This window comes from Lemur catta, chromosome X, assembly GCF_020740605.2.
Source record: "Lemur catta isolate mLemCat1 chromosome X, mLemCat1.pri, whole genome shotgun sequence".
In the NCBI taxonomy this organism is placed as follows: Eukaryota; Metazoa; Chordata; class Mammalia; order Primates; family Lemuridae; genus Lemur; species Lemur catta.
The window spans coordinates 32,852,784-32,871,913 of NC_059155.1; the positions used below are offsets into that span (position 1 = coordinate 32,852,784).

At 38.6% G+C, this 19,130-nt stretch overlaps 1 protein-coding gene across 1 annotated transcript; it reads right to left on the reverse strand.

Moving 5' to 3' along the window:
* Positions 1–780: 780 nt before the first annotated feature.
* On the reverse strand, positions 781–3,480 carry USP26 (ubiquitin specific peptidase 26). The gene has a single exon (XM_045537836.1). The coding sequence runs from the start codon at positions 3,478–3,480 to the stop codon at positions 781–783; it is 2,700 nt and encodes an 899-aa protein (XP_045393792.1).
* Positions 3,481–19,130: the final 15,650 nt, after the last annotated feature.

Genomic DNA, 19,130 nt, shown 5'->3' on the forward strand with positions numbered 1-19,130 from the left:
AGTGTGGCAGCCAATTTGGAGACTTGACCTGGCGGCGTTGAGTCTCATTCATATATACCCGAGAGGGCTCAAAAGTTATCAGCCTCATTTAACGTTTGTTGCCAGGATCCCAGCAACTATTTTTGCCCACCAAATTGCTGAGTATGATCATCAGAAGTGACTTTTTAAATGAATTTTTTACATTTTTAGTTTTTTAAAATAATTTTTATGCTTTTAGTTATTATGGCTACCTCATAGTTGTTTCGCTTTTAATTAAGTTCACAAAGGCAAGGCATACATGAAAATAAGAAACACAAAAAATGTAATCAAAGCCTTTTACAAAATAAGCAACTGAAATGTACAACAGCAAAATATAACGATACACTTTCTGTACTACAGTAGTGGCTCTCACACTTTATTAAGCAGCAGAATTGCCATCAGATTGCTACTTCCTATTTCAAGTTTCTGAACCAGTGGATTTGCAGTGGAGCACAAGATTTCACATGTCTAAGGAGTTCTGCATGCTTCTAATGCTGCTAATTTGAGGAGCACACTTTTAAAACCACTGCATTAAAACATGGAAAGCCCAATTCCAGTCTTGTAGGAAAAAAGGATGCTCATCAGCCAGAGCTGTGGGATCGAGGTGCATGTGTCACAGTTAGAATGGAGATTTCTCTGTAAGTGTTTCTATTTGAACTTTGGTCTTGGGCTAACTGTCTCTGTATTTCTGGAAGAGTTTAGAGTTTTCCTTCACAAGTGATAGTGAGGCAGTCAAGCAATTCTGTGCAATGAGTCTGTTCTTTATTTCTCCTGAGGGGTCTTCCCTGCCTGATTGCCATGAAGTTGGGAGTTTTCTGCCCTTTTCAACAGCTCTTCAAAGATCTCATTATGCATGTAAAAGAGTATGTACCCGGTACGAAGCCTCGCCTCCTGCATCCGGGCCTCTTGGATATTTGACACCTGCATATCATTGTAAGTGAACCAGGCCTGCCTCTCAAAGTCATAGGCATCGCTGACATAATGGCCTGATCTTGGGGTTGTACCAACATGGTTGACAATACCAATGAGCTGATAGATAGGAAGATCTTCCTTATCAGCATTTCTTTTGGGTTCCTTGGCTTTAGACTCTGTCTTCTTATCTAAAATACATTTCTTTCTAGAGTCGTTTTTAGAACCCAATGCACCCTGGTACTTCACATTATCATCCTTGAGATTTAATTTCGTGGGTCTTCTGCAGTTCTTTGTGTGTCCCTGGGCATCTGGCTTTGGAAAGCTTTTAGGCAGTGCTTGCTGAGAAGCTTCTTTACAGATTCTCATCCCTTCTTGGGATCCTTCTGGAATTCTAATTTTTTCATTTTGATAAAAATTTTCAGTAGGCTGAGTGACCTTATCAACAGCTACACACATACTGGTTTTCTTGTATTTCTTTAGCTTTGGGTTTTCAGGAACTTCTCGATGATGAACTTTTGTGACACATTTGTCTGTGCTGCTGGTGAATTTACCTCCATCTCTGTGGATCAGAGAAAGGTTATTTAGATACATCACTGAGCCAACTAATAGCTCTTTTTCAATGAGTGCCTCATCTGACTGTGTTATATTCAGTTTAGAATTTTTCTCCAGGTCTTTTTGCCATTGTTTTCTGCTTGTCTCTTTAAGGACTCTCTGGTATTTTTGTGGTTCTGACTCCTTGTCTGATCTCATGTGTACTGCCAGGGAATTCTTGGATTCCAAGGTCAACTTAATCGAATGTCTTAATGAGCTGATGGTTCCAGAATTCATGTTTTGAAAAAATTTTAATACTTGGAAATCCCTAATACGTGCTTTCTTGCTCAGTGGAAAAGGTGGTTTAGTGCTTTTGTTGCAATGAGAAGACAAGTTTAAATATTTGGAGATAATGACTCTCTGGGCATCCTTTCTCAGGGACCAGAACTCATTAAACTTATAACGTTTCAGATGGACGATAAGGACCCTGGGAAGCCTACTGAATTTGTTCACTGCAACAGAAGTCTTGTGCTTACACTTCTCACAATTATACTCAAGCTCTTCTGCTTCAAAGAAAAGATCTAAAGTAGACTGAATAGAAAAAGGAAGTGCTTTTGGTCCTTGGGGAAGGTTGACAGAGAGATAATTGCTCAGTTCTGTCTTGAGAACAACCTGACCGCAAGCTTTACAAACAATAGAGCACAACAACTCAAACTCAAAATTACTGATGACAGGACAAACAAACACTTCAGTGGAAGCATCACCAGCACAAACTTGTTGAGGGGAATTTTCTTCCTCAGATTCACTTTTAGTCTTCAAAATTGTGTTTATTTTTCCTGAGTTCTCTTTCAGCTGATCTAAACAATGACCTAAAAACTCATGAGCATCATTCTGTACATTGTCAGAGAATATCCCTGCAACTGCTGAGATGGCTTTTTTAATATTCACAAGTAACTTCTCCTTGACTTTTATGTTATAAACATCCTTCAAAATGAGTAGTTGTGCCAAGCACATGCTAAGGGCACTCAGGGGCATTTCACCCCAAGGGAAACCCTGATTAAGTAAATCATCAGCAAATGATGGAATTGAAAATAGACACTGTAAGGCTGCATTCATATAACAGGTGTTTCCCAAATTGGGGAGGCCTTGCCATAGCTTATCTGGGTGTAAGTCAAGGGACATCCTGAATTCATCCCACTCTAGGCCATACTCATTACAATCTGGTTCCAAAAAAAATGCCAAAAATATTTTCTCAACGAGAGTTTGGAGACCAGTGGAATATAGGGAAGGGTTTCCAGTAGAGTTGGTCTTAAATAAAGATTCCAACTCCAATTGCTTATTCTCTTTTAACTCCTTTGACTTGAATTGTTTCTCCGGATTGTGGCTTACATATTTCAAGGGATTCATCTTGGATTTCTTCTTTCCTAGGGAGTTTTCTTTCAGGAAGTTCTCTTTCATTTCTGAACCAGACAATACCATTTGTTTCTTCTTCTTATGTAAATTCTCTATAAACCCTTTGGAAATAGGCAATAATGATTTTGATGGTCTCTTCTGAAGGGCAGGTGTTTCACTACCTTTTCCTGTCTCATAAGATCCACTTCTTGATTTCTTATTAACTTTGTGAAATTTAGTTTGGTGGATTTCCTTCTGTGTTGTGCTGGCTAAGATACCCTTATGCTTATGAGGTCTCCCGTGTGGCTGACTCTTGTTTTCATGGATTGTGTCCAGGAGTGTCTTCAAGTTTTCAGCATCTGTAGAGGATAATCTTTCAATAAACAAGAAGTTATTATTTTGGAAAGTTAAATGCAGGTAATTTTCTTTTTCTCCATAGGATCTAAGGACCACGTTTTTAATATTATTACTTAGCTGAAAACTTTTAATTTCTCCAGTGTTGAAATAAAGAACCAATTTAACTATTTTCTTTCCTTTCACTGTTTTAATGAATGCTTCTTTTGACTTAGACATACCAGTTTTCATGCTCCATATTTGGACATAACCATGTGCAGCTGAGGTAGCCATGCTTTTTGTTAACAAATAAAATACATGTATCCTGGATTATTAACAATTTTGAAGTTCCAAATTGTTTTGCAATTTCACCTGCAGAGACAATACCAAAGAAATGGTTCTTGAATTCTGTATACAGAATAACCCTGTTTCTAGTATTGATGTTTCTAGTATGCTAGTATTCTAGTATTTATACTAGTATTCTATAATCTCTTCAGGTTCTCGATATCCAGCTCTTTAGTGACAAGACTTGTAAACTAAAAATAAAATCCTAAACTCCTCGCCAACTGAATGATACCCTCTTGGCCAAAGGGACCCCAGGAAAACCTTAAAACTGAGTTCCTGGTAATGAAGGGAAGGGAGATCAGACATGCCTCATTATATCTCCTCTCCCTTTTAGTGTTCAAACACAGTTTACCAGAATTAATGTTGAAACAGATCATAAGACAGAAAAAACAGACTCTTTGTGACAATAAGATACTAAATTATTAAGAAAACCTAAGACCGTGCAGGGCAAAGTTTAAATCACCTGCAGGCCACCAATTGCTTAACACATAGCTTGAGTTGGTATGTTGTGAATGGTCTCTGACTAACAGATTTCCTTATCTTATCTTAAACCATTCCACGCCTTTAGACAAAGCTTCCTTTAACCAATTACAAATCAAAGAATCTTTAAACCCACCGATAATCTGTAAGCCCCGCTTCAAGATGTCCTGCCTTTTTGGGCCAAACTAATGTACACCTTCCATGTATTGATTTGTGATTTTACCCCCAATTCCTGTTTCCCTAAAATGAATGTATAAAACCAAACTGTAACCCGACCGCCTTGAGACCACTTGCTCAAGACTTCTTGGGTGTGGCTCTGCAGGCCATGGTCATACACATTGGCTCAGAATAAATCTCTTTAAATTATTTTACAGAGTTTGGTGGGGTTTTTTTTTTTTCTATTGACAGATCAATGCCTTTTGAGAGCCTCCCATGATTGCATGAAGGTAGAAATCTTGATTGGCAAGGCAAGGTCACTATAGGGAAAATCAAGAAAGTTATTTAACTGCATGTTTTCACTTGTAAGTGGGAGCTAAACAATGGGCATACATGGTCATACATAGTGTCATAATTGACAGTGGAGACTCAGAAGGGGGAAGAAAGATGGGGGTGAGGGATGAAATACTGGGTACAATGTACACTATTCAGGTGATGGGTAAATTAAAAGCTTAGACCTCCAGTATGTAATTCATCCTTGTAACAATAACCCACTTGTACCACCTAAATCCACTTAAATAAAAAATCAAAAAAAGGAGGTGTATGTGCTAACATTAAAAAAATTACTTGAAACAATAATAGAAATGCTTAGATAAAACTCAAAATGTACACCCATACACTAAATCCACCCCAATATCAGATTCCATTATGATTAATTTCCCCACTTCAACAAAAAAATCATGAGACATTTGGAAGACTTTCAATAAAAAACTGAAAAGCATACTCAATAGGGTCTTAAGTGCTAATCTTCCTGTCACAGAATAACCCCTACAGGGCAACCACAATAAGTAAAAAAGTGGTGGCACTGTGTGGCCCTCAACCCAGGAACGGATGAATATCCCTTGATGTCTAGAGGACTTTGTACATGGACTACTCAAAGTAAATCAATCTAACGTCTTCCAAATTTAGTTATGCCCCTATATTCTACTTAGCACTTAGGGGACATCAATTTATTCTACCTCTTATTAACAAAAGTTAAAGTATAAGAATGAGAACTTCTTACCCATCGGATATAGGCTAGTGAAGCTCCTATGGCCAACTCTGGCCACAAGGCCTACTTAACCTGAGCTAGCTCCATGTATTCAAACCAGTGGGGAATGATCAGATGTACTTAATCACTGAAAACTAGAAATTTCTGAATAACTCTGGGGAAAATCTGAATTAATTAATACGTTATCAGCACTACAAATGTTTGTATCAGCAGTGTATGTCCAAGAATCGACTGGAAATTGTTTTCTCCTGAATAGTTAAATATTGTTCCTGAATCTTATCTATGATATTAACTTGCTTAGCAAACCCTGTCTTTATGGGTAATACTAAAGGAAACTTCTGATCAGTCCCTGTTCAAATTATGAAAACCTCAAAATTGGTGCAGCATAAATTTGAATAGATTTTTGTTTTATAAAGTTATTTCATCTATCAACCTATGTTCAGTGAAGTAGGAATTGCACCCAACCACATCCAAAAGTGCCTATATATCCCAGTAAGAAAGATTGTATTTATCATGGTAGAAATAGGGCCATAAAAACATTCAAGCACAGCAGCAAACTCAAGTTTTCTGGATTTATAGCTCACTGTCCTACTGTAGATGCTAAGTAAATATTTAAACGATTTCCTCTCCATAAAAAAAGACAAAATCTTAATTGTTCCTTATTTAAACAATTTGTGAGAACCTGCAACCCCAAAACAACTTCGAGTCTGCATTCCAAAATTTTTGTAATCCCAGCTCATCTATATTTATTAAAGCTTGTCTCTTCTTTCTAATGATAGCTGACATAATCTAAGATCCTCTTGGCATTACCTCTTTCTGCCCTCAAAAATGTAGCTAAGAGACATGTGTTTACAAAATCTCTTCATTCATCGTTCCTTCCTCACAGTCCAACCTGCTTACATTTCATTCCAGAATAAAGGAAACTTACTTTGAGCCCACTGTACATGCAAAGTGAAGATTAAGAACCATCTTGCTAATATACAGCTGAGTGGTCTAACCACTGCCTACTCTCCTAGTACATCTAAAGCTTAAACCCCCTTCTTCATTCTGCCCCATGATTCAAGACATTTGAAGCCTCCTTTGATTGTTTTTAGAAGATTGTAAGTTAACACGCATTGGTCCTTCAAGACTCCACTGAACAGCCTATTCAGTGACTACACTATGCAGTCTAAAATAAACTTCAGCAGTAGTGGCATTCCTCCTCCCTAGTCACCTCCACATCAGATTCAAAAAATGGGTAACAGCCACATTCAAAAGTTATGCAAGCCAACATGCTTTCCTCTCAATTTCACCTACAAACTCAATCCATTAAATCTGACTGATCAACTACTAGTGCAATACTCTGGGCTAGTTGCTGATCTCAAAGCATAGCTAGACACTCACAAAACAGCACCATGCCTGTCAGATTTAGACGCATGACCTATGGTGCCAAGAAGTTGGTTGTAGAGTTAAAAAAAAAAAAACCCTAGTAGAAGTGTCTGCTTTATAGTTAATTTACTAATTCATTGTACATTGATCCTCTTGGTAACTGAGATATTTGCTAAGCATGTGCTATATGCTGCATTTTATGATTTGCTGAGGGTCTATTCAACGTTGAGTATTGCAGCCATTGCTCTCGGGGACACAGAGGACGTGAGCATTCACTGTACCTAAATGATTTAGACTCTAAACATCACTGTGTGAATATCACAATAGAAGAGGGGTTTAATTCTAGTGGGGACAAAGGATCTTGGAAAATATCCTTTCAATACCATTTTCTGGGGCTTGACATACTCAGGGTGGGAGCAGCGTTTGTAAAAGAGAGAGGATCGCCTGGAGTATCAAGTCTTAGGCCCTGTCTCAACTTCCCAAATTGCATGACTTAGCCTCATCCTTTGCAGAGCAAGTGAGAAAACTGGCCCTTAGAATGTCTTGCAAGCCCAAGAACCTAGAAGCCTAGGTTACTAATTCCATATTAAGATACAGTAGTCCCCCTCTTTATGTGCAGTTTCATTTTCCAGTTTTAGACACCCATGGTCACAACCATGGTCAAAAAATATTACATGGAAAATTCCAGAGATAAACAATTTGAAAGTTTGAAGTAAATTCTGAATAGTGTGATGAAATCTCATGCTGTCCCACCCCATCCCACCCGGGACATGAATCATCCCTTTGTCAAGCTGTCTACACTACCTGCCCATTGGTCGCTCAGTAGCTGAGTAGCTCTCAGTTATCAGATCTACTGTCTCGCAGTACTTGTGTTCAAGTAACCCTTCTTTTCCTTAATAATGACCCCAAAGAGCAAGAATAGCGATTCTGGCAATTTGGATATGCCAAAGACAAGCCATAAAGTGCTTCCTTTAAGTAAAAAGGTCAAAGTTTTCAATTTAAAAAAGGAAAGAAAAAAATTCTATGCTGAGGTTGCTAAGTTCTACAGTAAGAATGAATCTTCTTTCCATGAAATTGTGAAGGAAAAAGAAATGCGTGCTAGTTTTCCTGACACACTTCAAAATACAAAAGTTACGGCCACAGTGCATGGTAAGTACTTAGAGTTAGGATGGAAAAGGAATTATATTTCTGGGTGGAAGACATAACGGAGAAACATGTCCCAATTGACAGCAATGGGGCTCAGTACTATCTGAGGTATCAGACATCCACTGAGGATCCTGGAATGTATTTCCAGTAGATAAGGAGGGAACTACTATAATTTAATGAAGACTTTTGCTGCTTTGGGAGTATTTGCCCTCTGTATCCTGCATTTATATCTCCCACCACTCAGGCTTTCATTATTTCAAGAGGAAGAAAAACTTTAATGATTGCACACTTTTCAAATTTGAATATGCATTTCTCAATCCCAAACTGTTCATTACAAAAAAATGATATAAAAAAGAAAATTATTTTCTTTCAAGCATTTTGGTTAAACGGATGATGCTTTAAGAAGACAACCATTTGTTTTGGGAAGTTTAGAGAGAGCTATAGACTGGAGGCAGATTAATAACTCCAGATGTCCTTGTAGGCTAAATGACTATGAGAAAGTAATATTTCTATGTCAGTTCTCTTCTGCTGACATTAGGACAACTGTGATCAGCTATAATAAAATCAACTATGTGTTTATCTCATTGAATAGAGGAGCATCAAAGTATATGGTGGTGTGGTACAAGTAGTGAGTTTAAATTATTTTATTTCACAACTTCTTGAAAACCTGCAAAGTAAGAAAACAAAGACATACCTAGAAATCTTGCTCAGTTACCTAAGTACGCCTCACTGAATAGAAATGATGAAGGACCCAAAAGATGGTATGCCAGCCCACGTATGCAGTAAATGGAAAAGACATGGCCAGATAATTACCACATGAGTTTCCAATCATTTCTGGGTGTTTCTAATTATCCCAAGCAAGAGCTTTAAAAAGAAAAACAACTTTAACTCATATTTATTTTAAATTACACATGGCTTAGTGACCTCAGACAAGCCAATTCCACTATCAGGGCCCATTAAATGACATGGAAAATGATCATCTAAGTCTAAAGCTCTCTTTCAGACTCCATGCTATGAGACCATGACTCTAACTATGATATACTTAAGCATATTGGATTCCTCAAGACAGTCCAGATAAAAAATATTTTCTCCAACAATTAGATGATGTGCACTAAATTTGGGCTTGGAAACTATGGGCACCATGCAAAACCTATGAGAGGATGGGTAGGGGACTATGCTGGGCTTGGCAAATGGAAAGAGGACATTCTCAAAAGCCAATGGGCATTCATCTACCCATTCATTCATTAAACAACTATGTATGGAGTACTAGAAAGCATTATATTAAGCTCTAGGTATTGAAGAATGAAAAGAAATACAAAATCCATGCTCTCATAAAACTTTCATTCTAGCAGGGGATTAGAAAATACAGTATACACACATAAAATATATAGAATACCAGATGGTGATAACGGCTAAAGAAAACAAAGTTAGAGGAACAGGGTGTGCCAGTGGTGATGGGGATGTGCTTGCTGCCTTATATAGGGGGGCCCGGGAAGTTCTGACTGATAGTGATGACAATATGCAGCAGGGTCTTGAAGGAATGAGGGAGGGAAAAAAAAAAAAGAGTGAGATGCAGCATGCCCCAGGCAGGTGCAAGAGTAAATGAAAAGGTCCTCTGGTGGGACTGTGCTTGGCATGTTAGAAACAGAAAGCAGGCCGATGTAGCTGGAGAAGAGGAAAGATTTTAAGAGAAAGGTGTGAAAGTTTTGTAAAAGAGCAGGGTACTGAATGGACTAGTAACGTTGCTGAGCAGCACCATGACTTAGCACAGTAGTCATTAATTCACAGCAAGACTAACCAGCATATTTTTGTTTTTCTACAGCTACATTCAGCTGTCAAGTTGCCATGGTGCAGGTGTGTAACAGGCAAAGCCTTGAATTTAATTTGTTTGAGATTTTTCCATTCATAAGTAACCAAGTAAGAAGAAAATGGGCGCTTAAGGTGTAGAGAAGGAAATGATTATAAATATAAACCCAGAAAAGGGTGGAATGGGGACAGTGAACAGAAAACACATGAAAAGGCCTGAATATCATGAAATACTGGGGGGTAGGGTAGAAGCATCAGGGGACCAGGAGTCCAGCTCTCATTTCAGCAGTTATAATTCTGTCCCCTGCTTCTCAGCAGCTGTCAACTGCTTGCAAGACTTCCTTCTCCTATTCTCCTCCCACCTTCCTTTCTGTTCTATTCATTCTCATCCTGGCTCCAAAGCTGGAAGTATATAAGGGGAAAGGCAATGGAGAGTTGAATGTTAGGGGTATGTGGACTGAGTGAGAGGCAGGCATGATCAGATGCAGGGGGTGGGGGGCAGCGGGCAGAAGGGGAAAGGAAACCATCCCCTCCTTTTTTTCATCCTCCGAAGTTTGGGTTAAAGGTCAACACATCAAGAGACACATTGCCTCTAGAGCATTAGCAATTAAATCCTGTCATTATGTTTGGTCCCAGCTTCAGTGTGCATGGCTTTTCAAAATGATTGGATCAGGGCAGACTCTCTTTTTCTTTCTCTGGTTTAAAGGTGCATTTCTGAACTCAACAAATGTCTGAGTCATTGTATAGCAGAGAAATGCCATTATTTTGCCTCTTGACATACACTGCATATAAATCTCTCCATAGGAGGTCCTGACCAAAATGGGAAGAATTCTCTAGACTAGCAAATTGTTCCCATGAACTATGCAAGCTTTGAACCCTTTCTGAGAGACAGATTTGGCAGAGCATTTTTTTCCATTCTTTTAAAATTATGCTAGTGCTATTAATAAGACATAGTTGATTAGGAAAACAGAATGCAAAGATTATTTTCCAGAATTTAAATATGATTTCATTAAGAAAGAGTGCCCTTCCACAAGAAAGCATGTACTCGTTACATTGAAATCATGATAAATGAGGCTTTCTGCAAATTATTTTTTTCTCCTGTTGCAACTTTCCTAGTATTTTCCAGCCCTTTCTAACTACTGCATTTGTTTGTTTATTGACTTACTAATCAAAATATTTGTTGATACTCAGTCAACCATGGACATCAACTATGGGCCATATCCACAGATGAAGGAATAAAATATTCCTGACCTCAGACAAATTTTATGACAAATACATACAATGGCAGTACAAGGGAAAATGTATTAAGATAGCAAAATTCAGTTAGTGTTTCCTAAAAGTACATTTTTTTTTTTTGCCATCTCAGCTTTTTGTAGCATTTCCTCTCTGCCTGGAATTCCGTAATAGTTCTCCTACTTTTGCCTTAGTTTGACCCTTCTTTTTAAGACCCTGTCCAATCATTCAAATGATTCCCAGGTTTGACTTTTCCTGCCTCAGAATTCACTTATAATTCACTTTTATAAGTAAGACTGTTACTCTGCCTGTGCGACCTTGCATTGCTACTCCATATGACCTGACCATAAAGTTAATAGATATCAGAGAGCTAGTTTATTTTCAGTGTGTGTGGAGTGAAAGTTTACCTTGCCTAGAGAAATCATAAACGTGGACAAGTAGGAGTCCTTTAAGGGTTAGGACCAAAGAATTCTAACTTTCCTGAAGAAAACAGCGTTCAAAGTTTTAAAATAAGGGCTGGCAGGCCAGGAAGGGATGAAATTAATGGGCTAGAACTGTTATTGGAACATCAAGCTGACTATGACATGAAGGCTATTTTAAATGAGACAGTAGACTAAACAGGTGAAGATGCTTAGCTATCAAATTTAAAACACACACTTTAGTGAAGCAATTGTTCTGTTAGGGTTTTGTCCCATAGACATAATTTGAAAAATATAAATCTTTTTAACAATCAGTATCTTTCATAATTTTAAAAATGCTTATTAAATTTCATTTAAAAATGAGACTTTTCCTCTTGTCCTGTGACAGTGACAAAGGGGCAAAACTCAATACACAGGAACCACATTGTACAAGAATTGCTACACATGTGAAGAATATAGTTATCAAAGATTTTTTTTCTTTTTTATTTCAGCATATTATTAATAGGGGACACCGTGGCATTTCCCTTACTCCTATGTCCAAGTCAAGGGTCAGGGGGACTAAAATTGTGGAATATTTTCCAAAAAGATGAGAGACTACATCTCATACCCTGGCTGGATACTCATTTGCAGGGAGTTAGTTACGCTCCCCACAAAGGGTTGCGGGTCCCTCAGATAGGGGTCGTTGCAAAGGATGAAAAATAGTAGGAAACAGAAATAAAAATAATATGCAGAGCCAAAGATATAGTTTAAAAGTAAAGATTTATGAAGACAGACAAAGGAGGGTACCCGGATGATTACATTCCTTCCTGCAGAAATGCGACAAAGGCTGAACTTTTACACAGGTACTTGGGCAGATACAGATTCTTGGTTGCCAAGGGTAACTGGATTTACATAATAATAGGTAGTTTGGTTTAGTGTCAAAGTCTTCTAAAAGGCTACTACAGATCCTTTAACTAACTCTATCTAGGTGAACAATGACTTACAAAATCTTCTTAGGACAAACTTCTAAGTTTTATAATAAAGCTATTACTTTAGCAAAAACAGAGACATCGTGGCTCTGGTAATTGTGTATTAGAACAGAGATTTTAGAAGTCAACATGAGCTGTGCCTTATGTTATTTACTTTAACCACATGGTTCCGTCTGGGCCCGGTTTGGGCAGCAGCATAACTGTTTGATCAGCTCTTAGCATATCTATTTGATCAGCTCTCATCTCCAGCGGCCTGTGGCCTGTCTTTGTTGATCAGCTCCGGCATCCCATGGCTCTAGGCAAGAACTGCTTTGTCTTTCAAAACAGGTGAGAGCCATGGACCCAGATTGCAGTGTCACCTTGGAAAGCAGCTGCTACTGACCATTGAGGCGCCCTCCTGAGGCGAGGCAGCTTTTGATAAGAGAACTAACACGTTTACATTTTCCTTTAAGGCAAAGCCTTGCTTGACTTCTGAAATCATATCTGTCTCTAAAAATACAGGGAGCATTTCTATAAATCAGTATTTCTTAGGCTCAACACTCATTGAGTAGCCAAAATGTGTAAGCCAAACTCATGTAGCAGAGTGTGAGTCATGGGAAAACTTGACATGTTTACTCTGAAGGAGGAGGGGCAGAGACACTAGTGCCTGAACATAACTGAAAAGTCATGATACTGAATGAAGTTGCCCCCATTACAGGGCAAGAGGAGGCAAAAGTGAAAGCAAGTTCCACTTCCTCTATTTGGAGAGGAAATGGCACAAGATTCTTTGTCATAAGTGGAAGACAACTGAACTGTAATCTCATGAAGAAAACCATCCCAAAAGTAAGTGCTTGCCAGAAAAAGGTGACCCTCTAGTGGATATACTGTAAGAGAGCAGGAAATACGGGAGAAATCACAAAAGATTAGCTGGCGGACCCAGCTCTCAGAGAAGGCACTGGGTGTTGGTCCCAAGGGGAGAAGTTTCCAAAGAATTTAGTAATGCCCCTCCAAGAAAGAACCAGCTTTTCAAGCCTATTATGACGGAGAATGTTGAGGAGTTTAAAACCTCAAACACACACAATCCTAAATAAAAGTGGTTTTTGTCCATTTTCCTTATTTATGGTGACTAATTTAGCCAACTCTTTTTCTTTTCTGTCTCAAAAATCTAGCCTGAGAATCAACTTGCATTTGTTAGGCTTTTTCTCTCATTTCCTTTCCATCCCTTGTCTTTTCCATATGACACATCTCAATCTTACACACCTGTTGGACAAACATCCAGTTTTGGATCAGTAAGTAAACAGTAGGAACAAATCACAAGAGGGAAAATAATTGTCCCCAAGGTAGAGGAAAATCACAGCATAACAGAATTCATCAAATAACTTCAGCTTTAAAAGTGCCAGCTGAAGACGCTCATTATTTCTTTAAGTTTGTCAAGAAAACAAATTGTCACTTGCCCTATTGTTCTACCTGATGTATTTTCTTTTTTTCCCCCACCCCAATCAACCAAGGCTATTGACACACACTTTAAACCAGGTGTTTCCATTTATACACTGATCTTACACAGCATCTAGGTGTAACAAACAGCCTTTTCCTCTTTATTACTCTTATCAACATTTCTGCTTCTGCACTTCTCTTTCCCACTCTAGCCTTTCTCCAAGCTAAGGATCTAAAAAGCTTTTTAAAGGGTAAGCAACACTTTGGGCCACTAGCTATTCCTCATTCACTCTTTTAAAGAATGTGATTTTACCACCTGGTTTCTTTTTTTTTTTTTTTTTGAGACAGAGTCTCACTGTTGCCCAGGCTAGAATGAGTGCCGTGGTGTCAGCCTAGCTCACAGCAACCTCAAACTCCTGGGCTTAAGCGATCCTCCTGCCTCAGCCTCCCGAGTAGCTGGGACTACAGGCATGCGCCACCATGCCCAGCTAATTTTTTCTATATGTATTTTTAGCTGTCCATATAATTTCTTTCTATTTTTAGTAGAGATGGGGTCTCGCTCTTGCTCAGGCTGGTCTCAAACTCCTGAGCTCCAACGATCCGCCCGCCTCGGCCTCCCAGAGTGCTAGGATTACAGGCGTGAGCCACTGCGCCCGGCCACCACCTGGTTTCTTAAATGGGCAATGCCCTCTAGCCATCACAAAAACTAAAACACAGAATTAAAACTAAAACAAGTTTCTTCATTATCACCACAATTTTTACCTATTCTCAACTGACTTATTTATGATCATTTAGGTCCTTGCTATATTGTAATGTTAAGCAGTTCAATGAGCAAAAACACCACGGATCACCCGTGTCAGTGTTTGTTGCCAATCATATACACTAGAGCATAGAATAACAAAGTAAAAGTATAATTTTTGAAAATCAGAAGCAATAATGGCAAGCAGGAAGACAGAAATGTATGAAAAACCATGTTATCCACTTCAAAAAACATTGATCTGAATGTCAGGAAGACCAGGTGCCTGGTGTCTGCTTTGCTTCTAGTAAGCTCTGACAACTAAAAATTTACCCTGTCCCTTCACTGACCCTATTTCATCTGGTACAGTATTACGCAATACAACTTTCTGCAGTAATAGGAAAGTACTATATCTGCACTGTTAATATGGTAGCCACCAGACATATGTGGCTATTGAATGTGCAAATGTAGCTAATGAGACTGAGAACTTGAATTTTTAATTTTATTTAATTAAAATTTAAATAGTTACAAGGGGCTAGTAGCTACCATATTGGACAGCGTAGATCTATAAAATAAAGTAACTGTAGGCATAGCTTAATACCTTTCCAGTTTTGGAAAATCTATTGCTATATCTACTTTTATGTGGCGGGTACTGTAGATTGACTGACCCAACCTCCATCCACAGCATTTCCCTTTCCAGGGTATGGAGGACATGTGACACATCTGTCAACCAACAACAGCAGGAATCTACTGAGTTTATTTACCTGATAAAAGGCAGACATGCCTTTATCAGGAAGGACCCATTTTGCCATGTGACATTCACTCCTTCCCTTTTCACCAGCTGAACACATATATGACAGCTGGATGAAGAAATAAAGCACTGTGAGACAACAAGTATAAAGAGAATGGCTGGAATAAGGAAGCATCCCTAGGCTCATGAAACAAGACAACATGAATTGAAGAGCAAAAAGATTGCTTAAGAACATGGTTCCTCTAAGATGTCATTGAGCCACTGCAATAACTGCCATACTCATTGTAGCTACTGTAGCTGTGTTTTGTTACTTGCAGTTGAAAGCCCAGGACTACTGGAAATGGAATGGCATAAGGTTTAAGTCCAAAGGTTGGGAGAGAAAAGAAAAGTCATTTTAGATTAGTTGAATTAGAAAGCTAACAAGTTCAGATGGCAGAGTAAAATGAAAAATCACAAGAGCATTGATCCTTAATGATCACAAGAAGTGAATTTACTACCCACACATTTTCTGTGATGTGACAATTAAAGAAACTCTTATTTGATTAAGAACCTGTAGTTGGGTTACATGCAGTAAAACTTTTTGTTACATGAAGTGAAACATGCCTAAATGATTCTGTACTTGGTTTTAGTCATTAATTCCATATTCATTGTGGGAAGAAGTCTTAAATAGAAATTTTGACAGTCCAAGATACAGTTGTTATGTGAAACAAAATTAAAATAATTTAAACTCCTACTTGTTTAAGCCACTAGAGTTACTTACAGTGTATGGTTTCCTAACTGATATCATTCAAGTTCCTGTTTTACATTCATATTTGCTTGTAGTATGAAATAGATGGAATTTTGACAGGTAATGACGAAGTGGCAGGGAATAGAGATAAAATTATAGAAGAATGCTCAATATCAGTAAGAGTAAGGCTGTAGAAAAGCATGAAGCACCTTGCAAGAGCAGTTTATATATCCCTTTGGATGCAGAGTCACTAGTACATAGAATTTATTGAATCCAAAGTGTGGCCCCAAAGATAGAAGGTGAAAAATTGGTCTATGACAGTGGAGTCTGAATTCAAGAGATAACTGCTGTAGACAACCGGTTACACATTTAGGGAATTCAGGCAGCACACCCAGGTAGAAATAGAGATTTGGCATCCAGATTATAAATGGCGTTTGATGCTGTGTGTGTAACCAATTGAACATAGTGGGTCTCGTTGTTTATAGGGCTTCAGAACTACTTGAAGAACCACATCAAAATGCAGGAAAGGGAGTGAATGTGTTTCTGACTACCACGAAAGGTAAAAAAAAAGGTAAAATTTGATTTTTATTCCTGTTAAAGTCTGTTCACATAACTAATTCCACAATTCAGGAAAGAAGTCCCTCCACAGATACCAGTGGAAACATTAACTTGATGGTCTTTTGGTTATTTTCAGTTGGAAAGAGAATGATGTGTTTATGATCCCAGCCAGGAGTTTGTTTGTTCAAAAAGTCCCAAAAAGGAAGGGGGACTGCCATGTGCTATTCAGCGAGTGTGAGAGTGCTGAGCAGACTAGGAATAGAACACAGTGGGGACTGCTGTTAATTTTCTTAGTTGGCAGGGAATCAGAGCACCCAATCTCTGTCCACCAAGATTGGTGAAAAGAAATGGGGCACCTGACCCATGTGGGGACACTCAGACCTCTCCTCTCCAGTCTGAGGGTCTCCCCTTACCATGTAGATGGCGGGGTATGGAGGACTGGTAGCTGTCTCCTTTTGCCACATGGAGAGGGCATGATTCTGTGTTAGGAAAGAGCCAAGACTCAGAAAACAAGAGAAAGAAGAGCTGGGAAACAGAAAGAAAATACTATATGTAAAACTAAGTGCCACCACAGGATTTCTCAGTAACATACCATAAATTCCCTTTCTTATGTAAAATCTAGTTTGAATTGCTTTTCTGACATCTTCAACTGAAAGTGAGCCTACTAATATACCGTGTGTACAGCACTCAGTTCAGAATATATGATCACTATAAGAAGCCCATGACATGGGTATAATGTTAAGAAAGCAGGATATTAACCATGAATATAGTATGAGCTCATGTCTTCTTAAAATATGCATAGAAAATGTATAGACGGCTAATATTTCCTACTGCTGGTATAAAACAGATTCATACCTGACACAAGCAAAGAGTATAGGATTAATTTTTTAATGTGAAAATTCAGGAGCCTAGTTAGTGCTCTTTTCTAGATGTAAATAAATCTCACCTCCTTCCTCACAGCTATGAGCCAGAGCAGGGAGCTCTCTGAGGTTGGTAAAACACAAGGATGTAAGAACTCTTGGTGCTGATGGGATATAAAAGATTCTTAGCCTCACAATAAAATTTGTCACATAAAGACATTCAGGTCAGAGAGGTCTTCAGTATTTGAACTAAGACAAAGCTTCTAGCTAAGTACAGAGTCTCCTTATTTCAGGATTGGGATAAGGTTTTTTTTTTTACTAGTTAGGCTAAAGATTGGGAGGGGGCATTCTAGAGATGGAAAGTAGCACAAAAGTCAGAAAGTACAAGGAATTGTGTTGGGCTGGAGAAGAGAGTTTGGGTAATGAGGATATTTGTCATTTCAATAACTAAACTCTCCTGGATAAACTCCAAGAATGTCTGCTTCATCCTGATTTCTATTTTCTAGTGTACAGAGTTAGAGTATGTTTTGGGGCTACACTTCCTACATGTGGGCAAAAGGTTAACAGCCTTCCAGAGATGCTCAAGAAGTGACTCATTCAGAGTCCTGTAGACAGCATTTAATTCTTTAACTATAAAGATGGGGCTGACTGGGTGGGAGTGTCATTGGTCTCACAGCTCCAATTAGTTTTTTCACCTTCCTCTTTTCCATACACTTTGCATTTTCCCTCCTGACTTTTAATGATGCAAACAGCACTAAGGCACCATCATCTTCCATACCTAAACTGAAATGGATTCACATAATAGTTTTACAGCACTGAGCATTCAAGTCACAACTGCTGTCTGGTTTGCCTTGCTCTGCCTTAATGGCCAACAGAAAATACTCTCAGAGACCTTTATAGGAAAGCAGAGAACTTCTTAACATAATAATAGCATTTTAACAATTCACTGGAATGCATTATGGGCTTAGCTGGTTTTAAGATTCTGTCCTTTTCCAAGCTTCTGATGGACTTTTTTCCTTCTCACTTCCCTAATAAACCTCATTCTCTTAATTTATCAGTCACTCAAAACCTGAGTGACTTGAAAATTGAAGACCATCCACTTGGATAAATTATTTGGTGTAATAATGCCTAATGATACAACCTAAATAATCATAGCAAACCCTGCCCTGGAAATTCCAATCCCATATTCTATTACCCCATATGGCTACCAATTTAGCCTAGCTGACAGAATAACTGGTTCTTAGGTACTGTCATTCAACTGCAATGGTGACAGTAAAATTACAGGTGCTACTTATCAGCTAAAACATCTGTTTCAGTCCTGGAAGACAATCACAGAGATGCCTGCTGCTTATATGTAGATGGTTGAAACTCCAGCTTCAAAGAATGACCTGAAGTACAGTAGCTAGTTAGAGAGCTCAGATACTAATGACACCCTTAAAAGAATGGATTGGAAATTTTCAACAGAGACATGCTCATGAATACTTGAAATGAAAAAAAAAAGTTTAACATTTCAATGATTGCAAGTCTGCACTTACTGAAAAGGGGAGTATGGAAAAAGTACTGCTTTCACTTAGTTTTAAGAGAAGTGATGTATTAACAGTTGTTGAGGGTCGGGGAAAAGGATGTAATTAATTATGCACAGAACTAGTTTCCTGATTGAATGGGATACCTCAGCCCTGAGAAGGTTGCCAGTGACAGATTGGAGCTGCACAGATGTAGCAATGGCCCTTGCAGTGCAAGTCATTACATTAGGTGTCAGGAGATGTAAATCACAAGCAAGGAATGCAAACCCTCCCCCCCCCCACGCAGACCCAGATTAGAGTCAGCCACGGAGTTGAATTATTATGTGAAATGCCCTTCTGCTATTAAAACACAAAGAGACAAGCCAAATTGCCCTTTAAACAATTGTAGACCAAGTTTCCACACA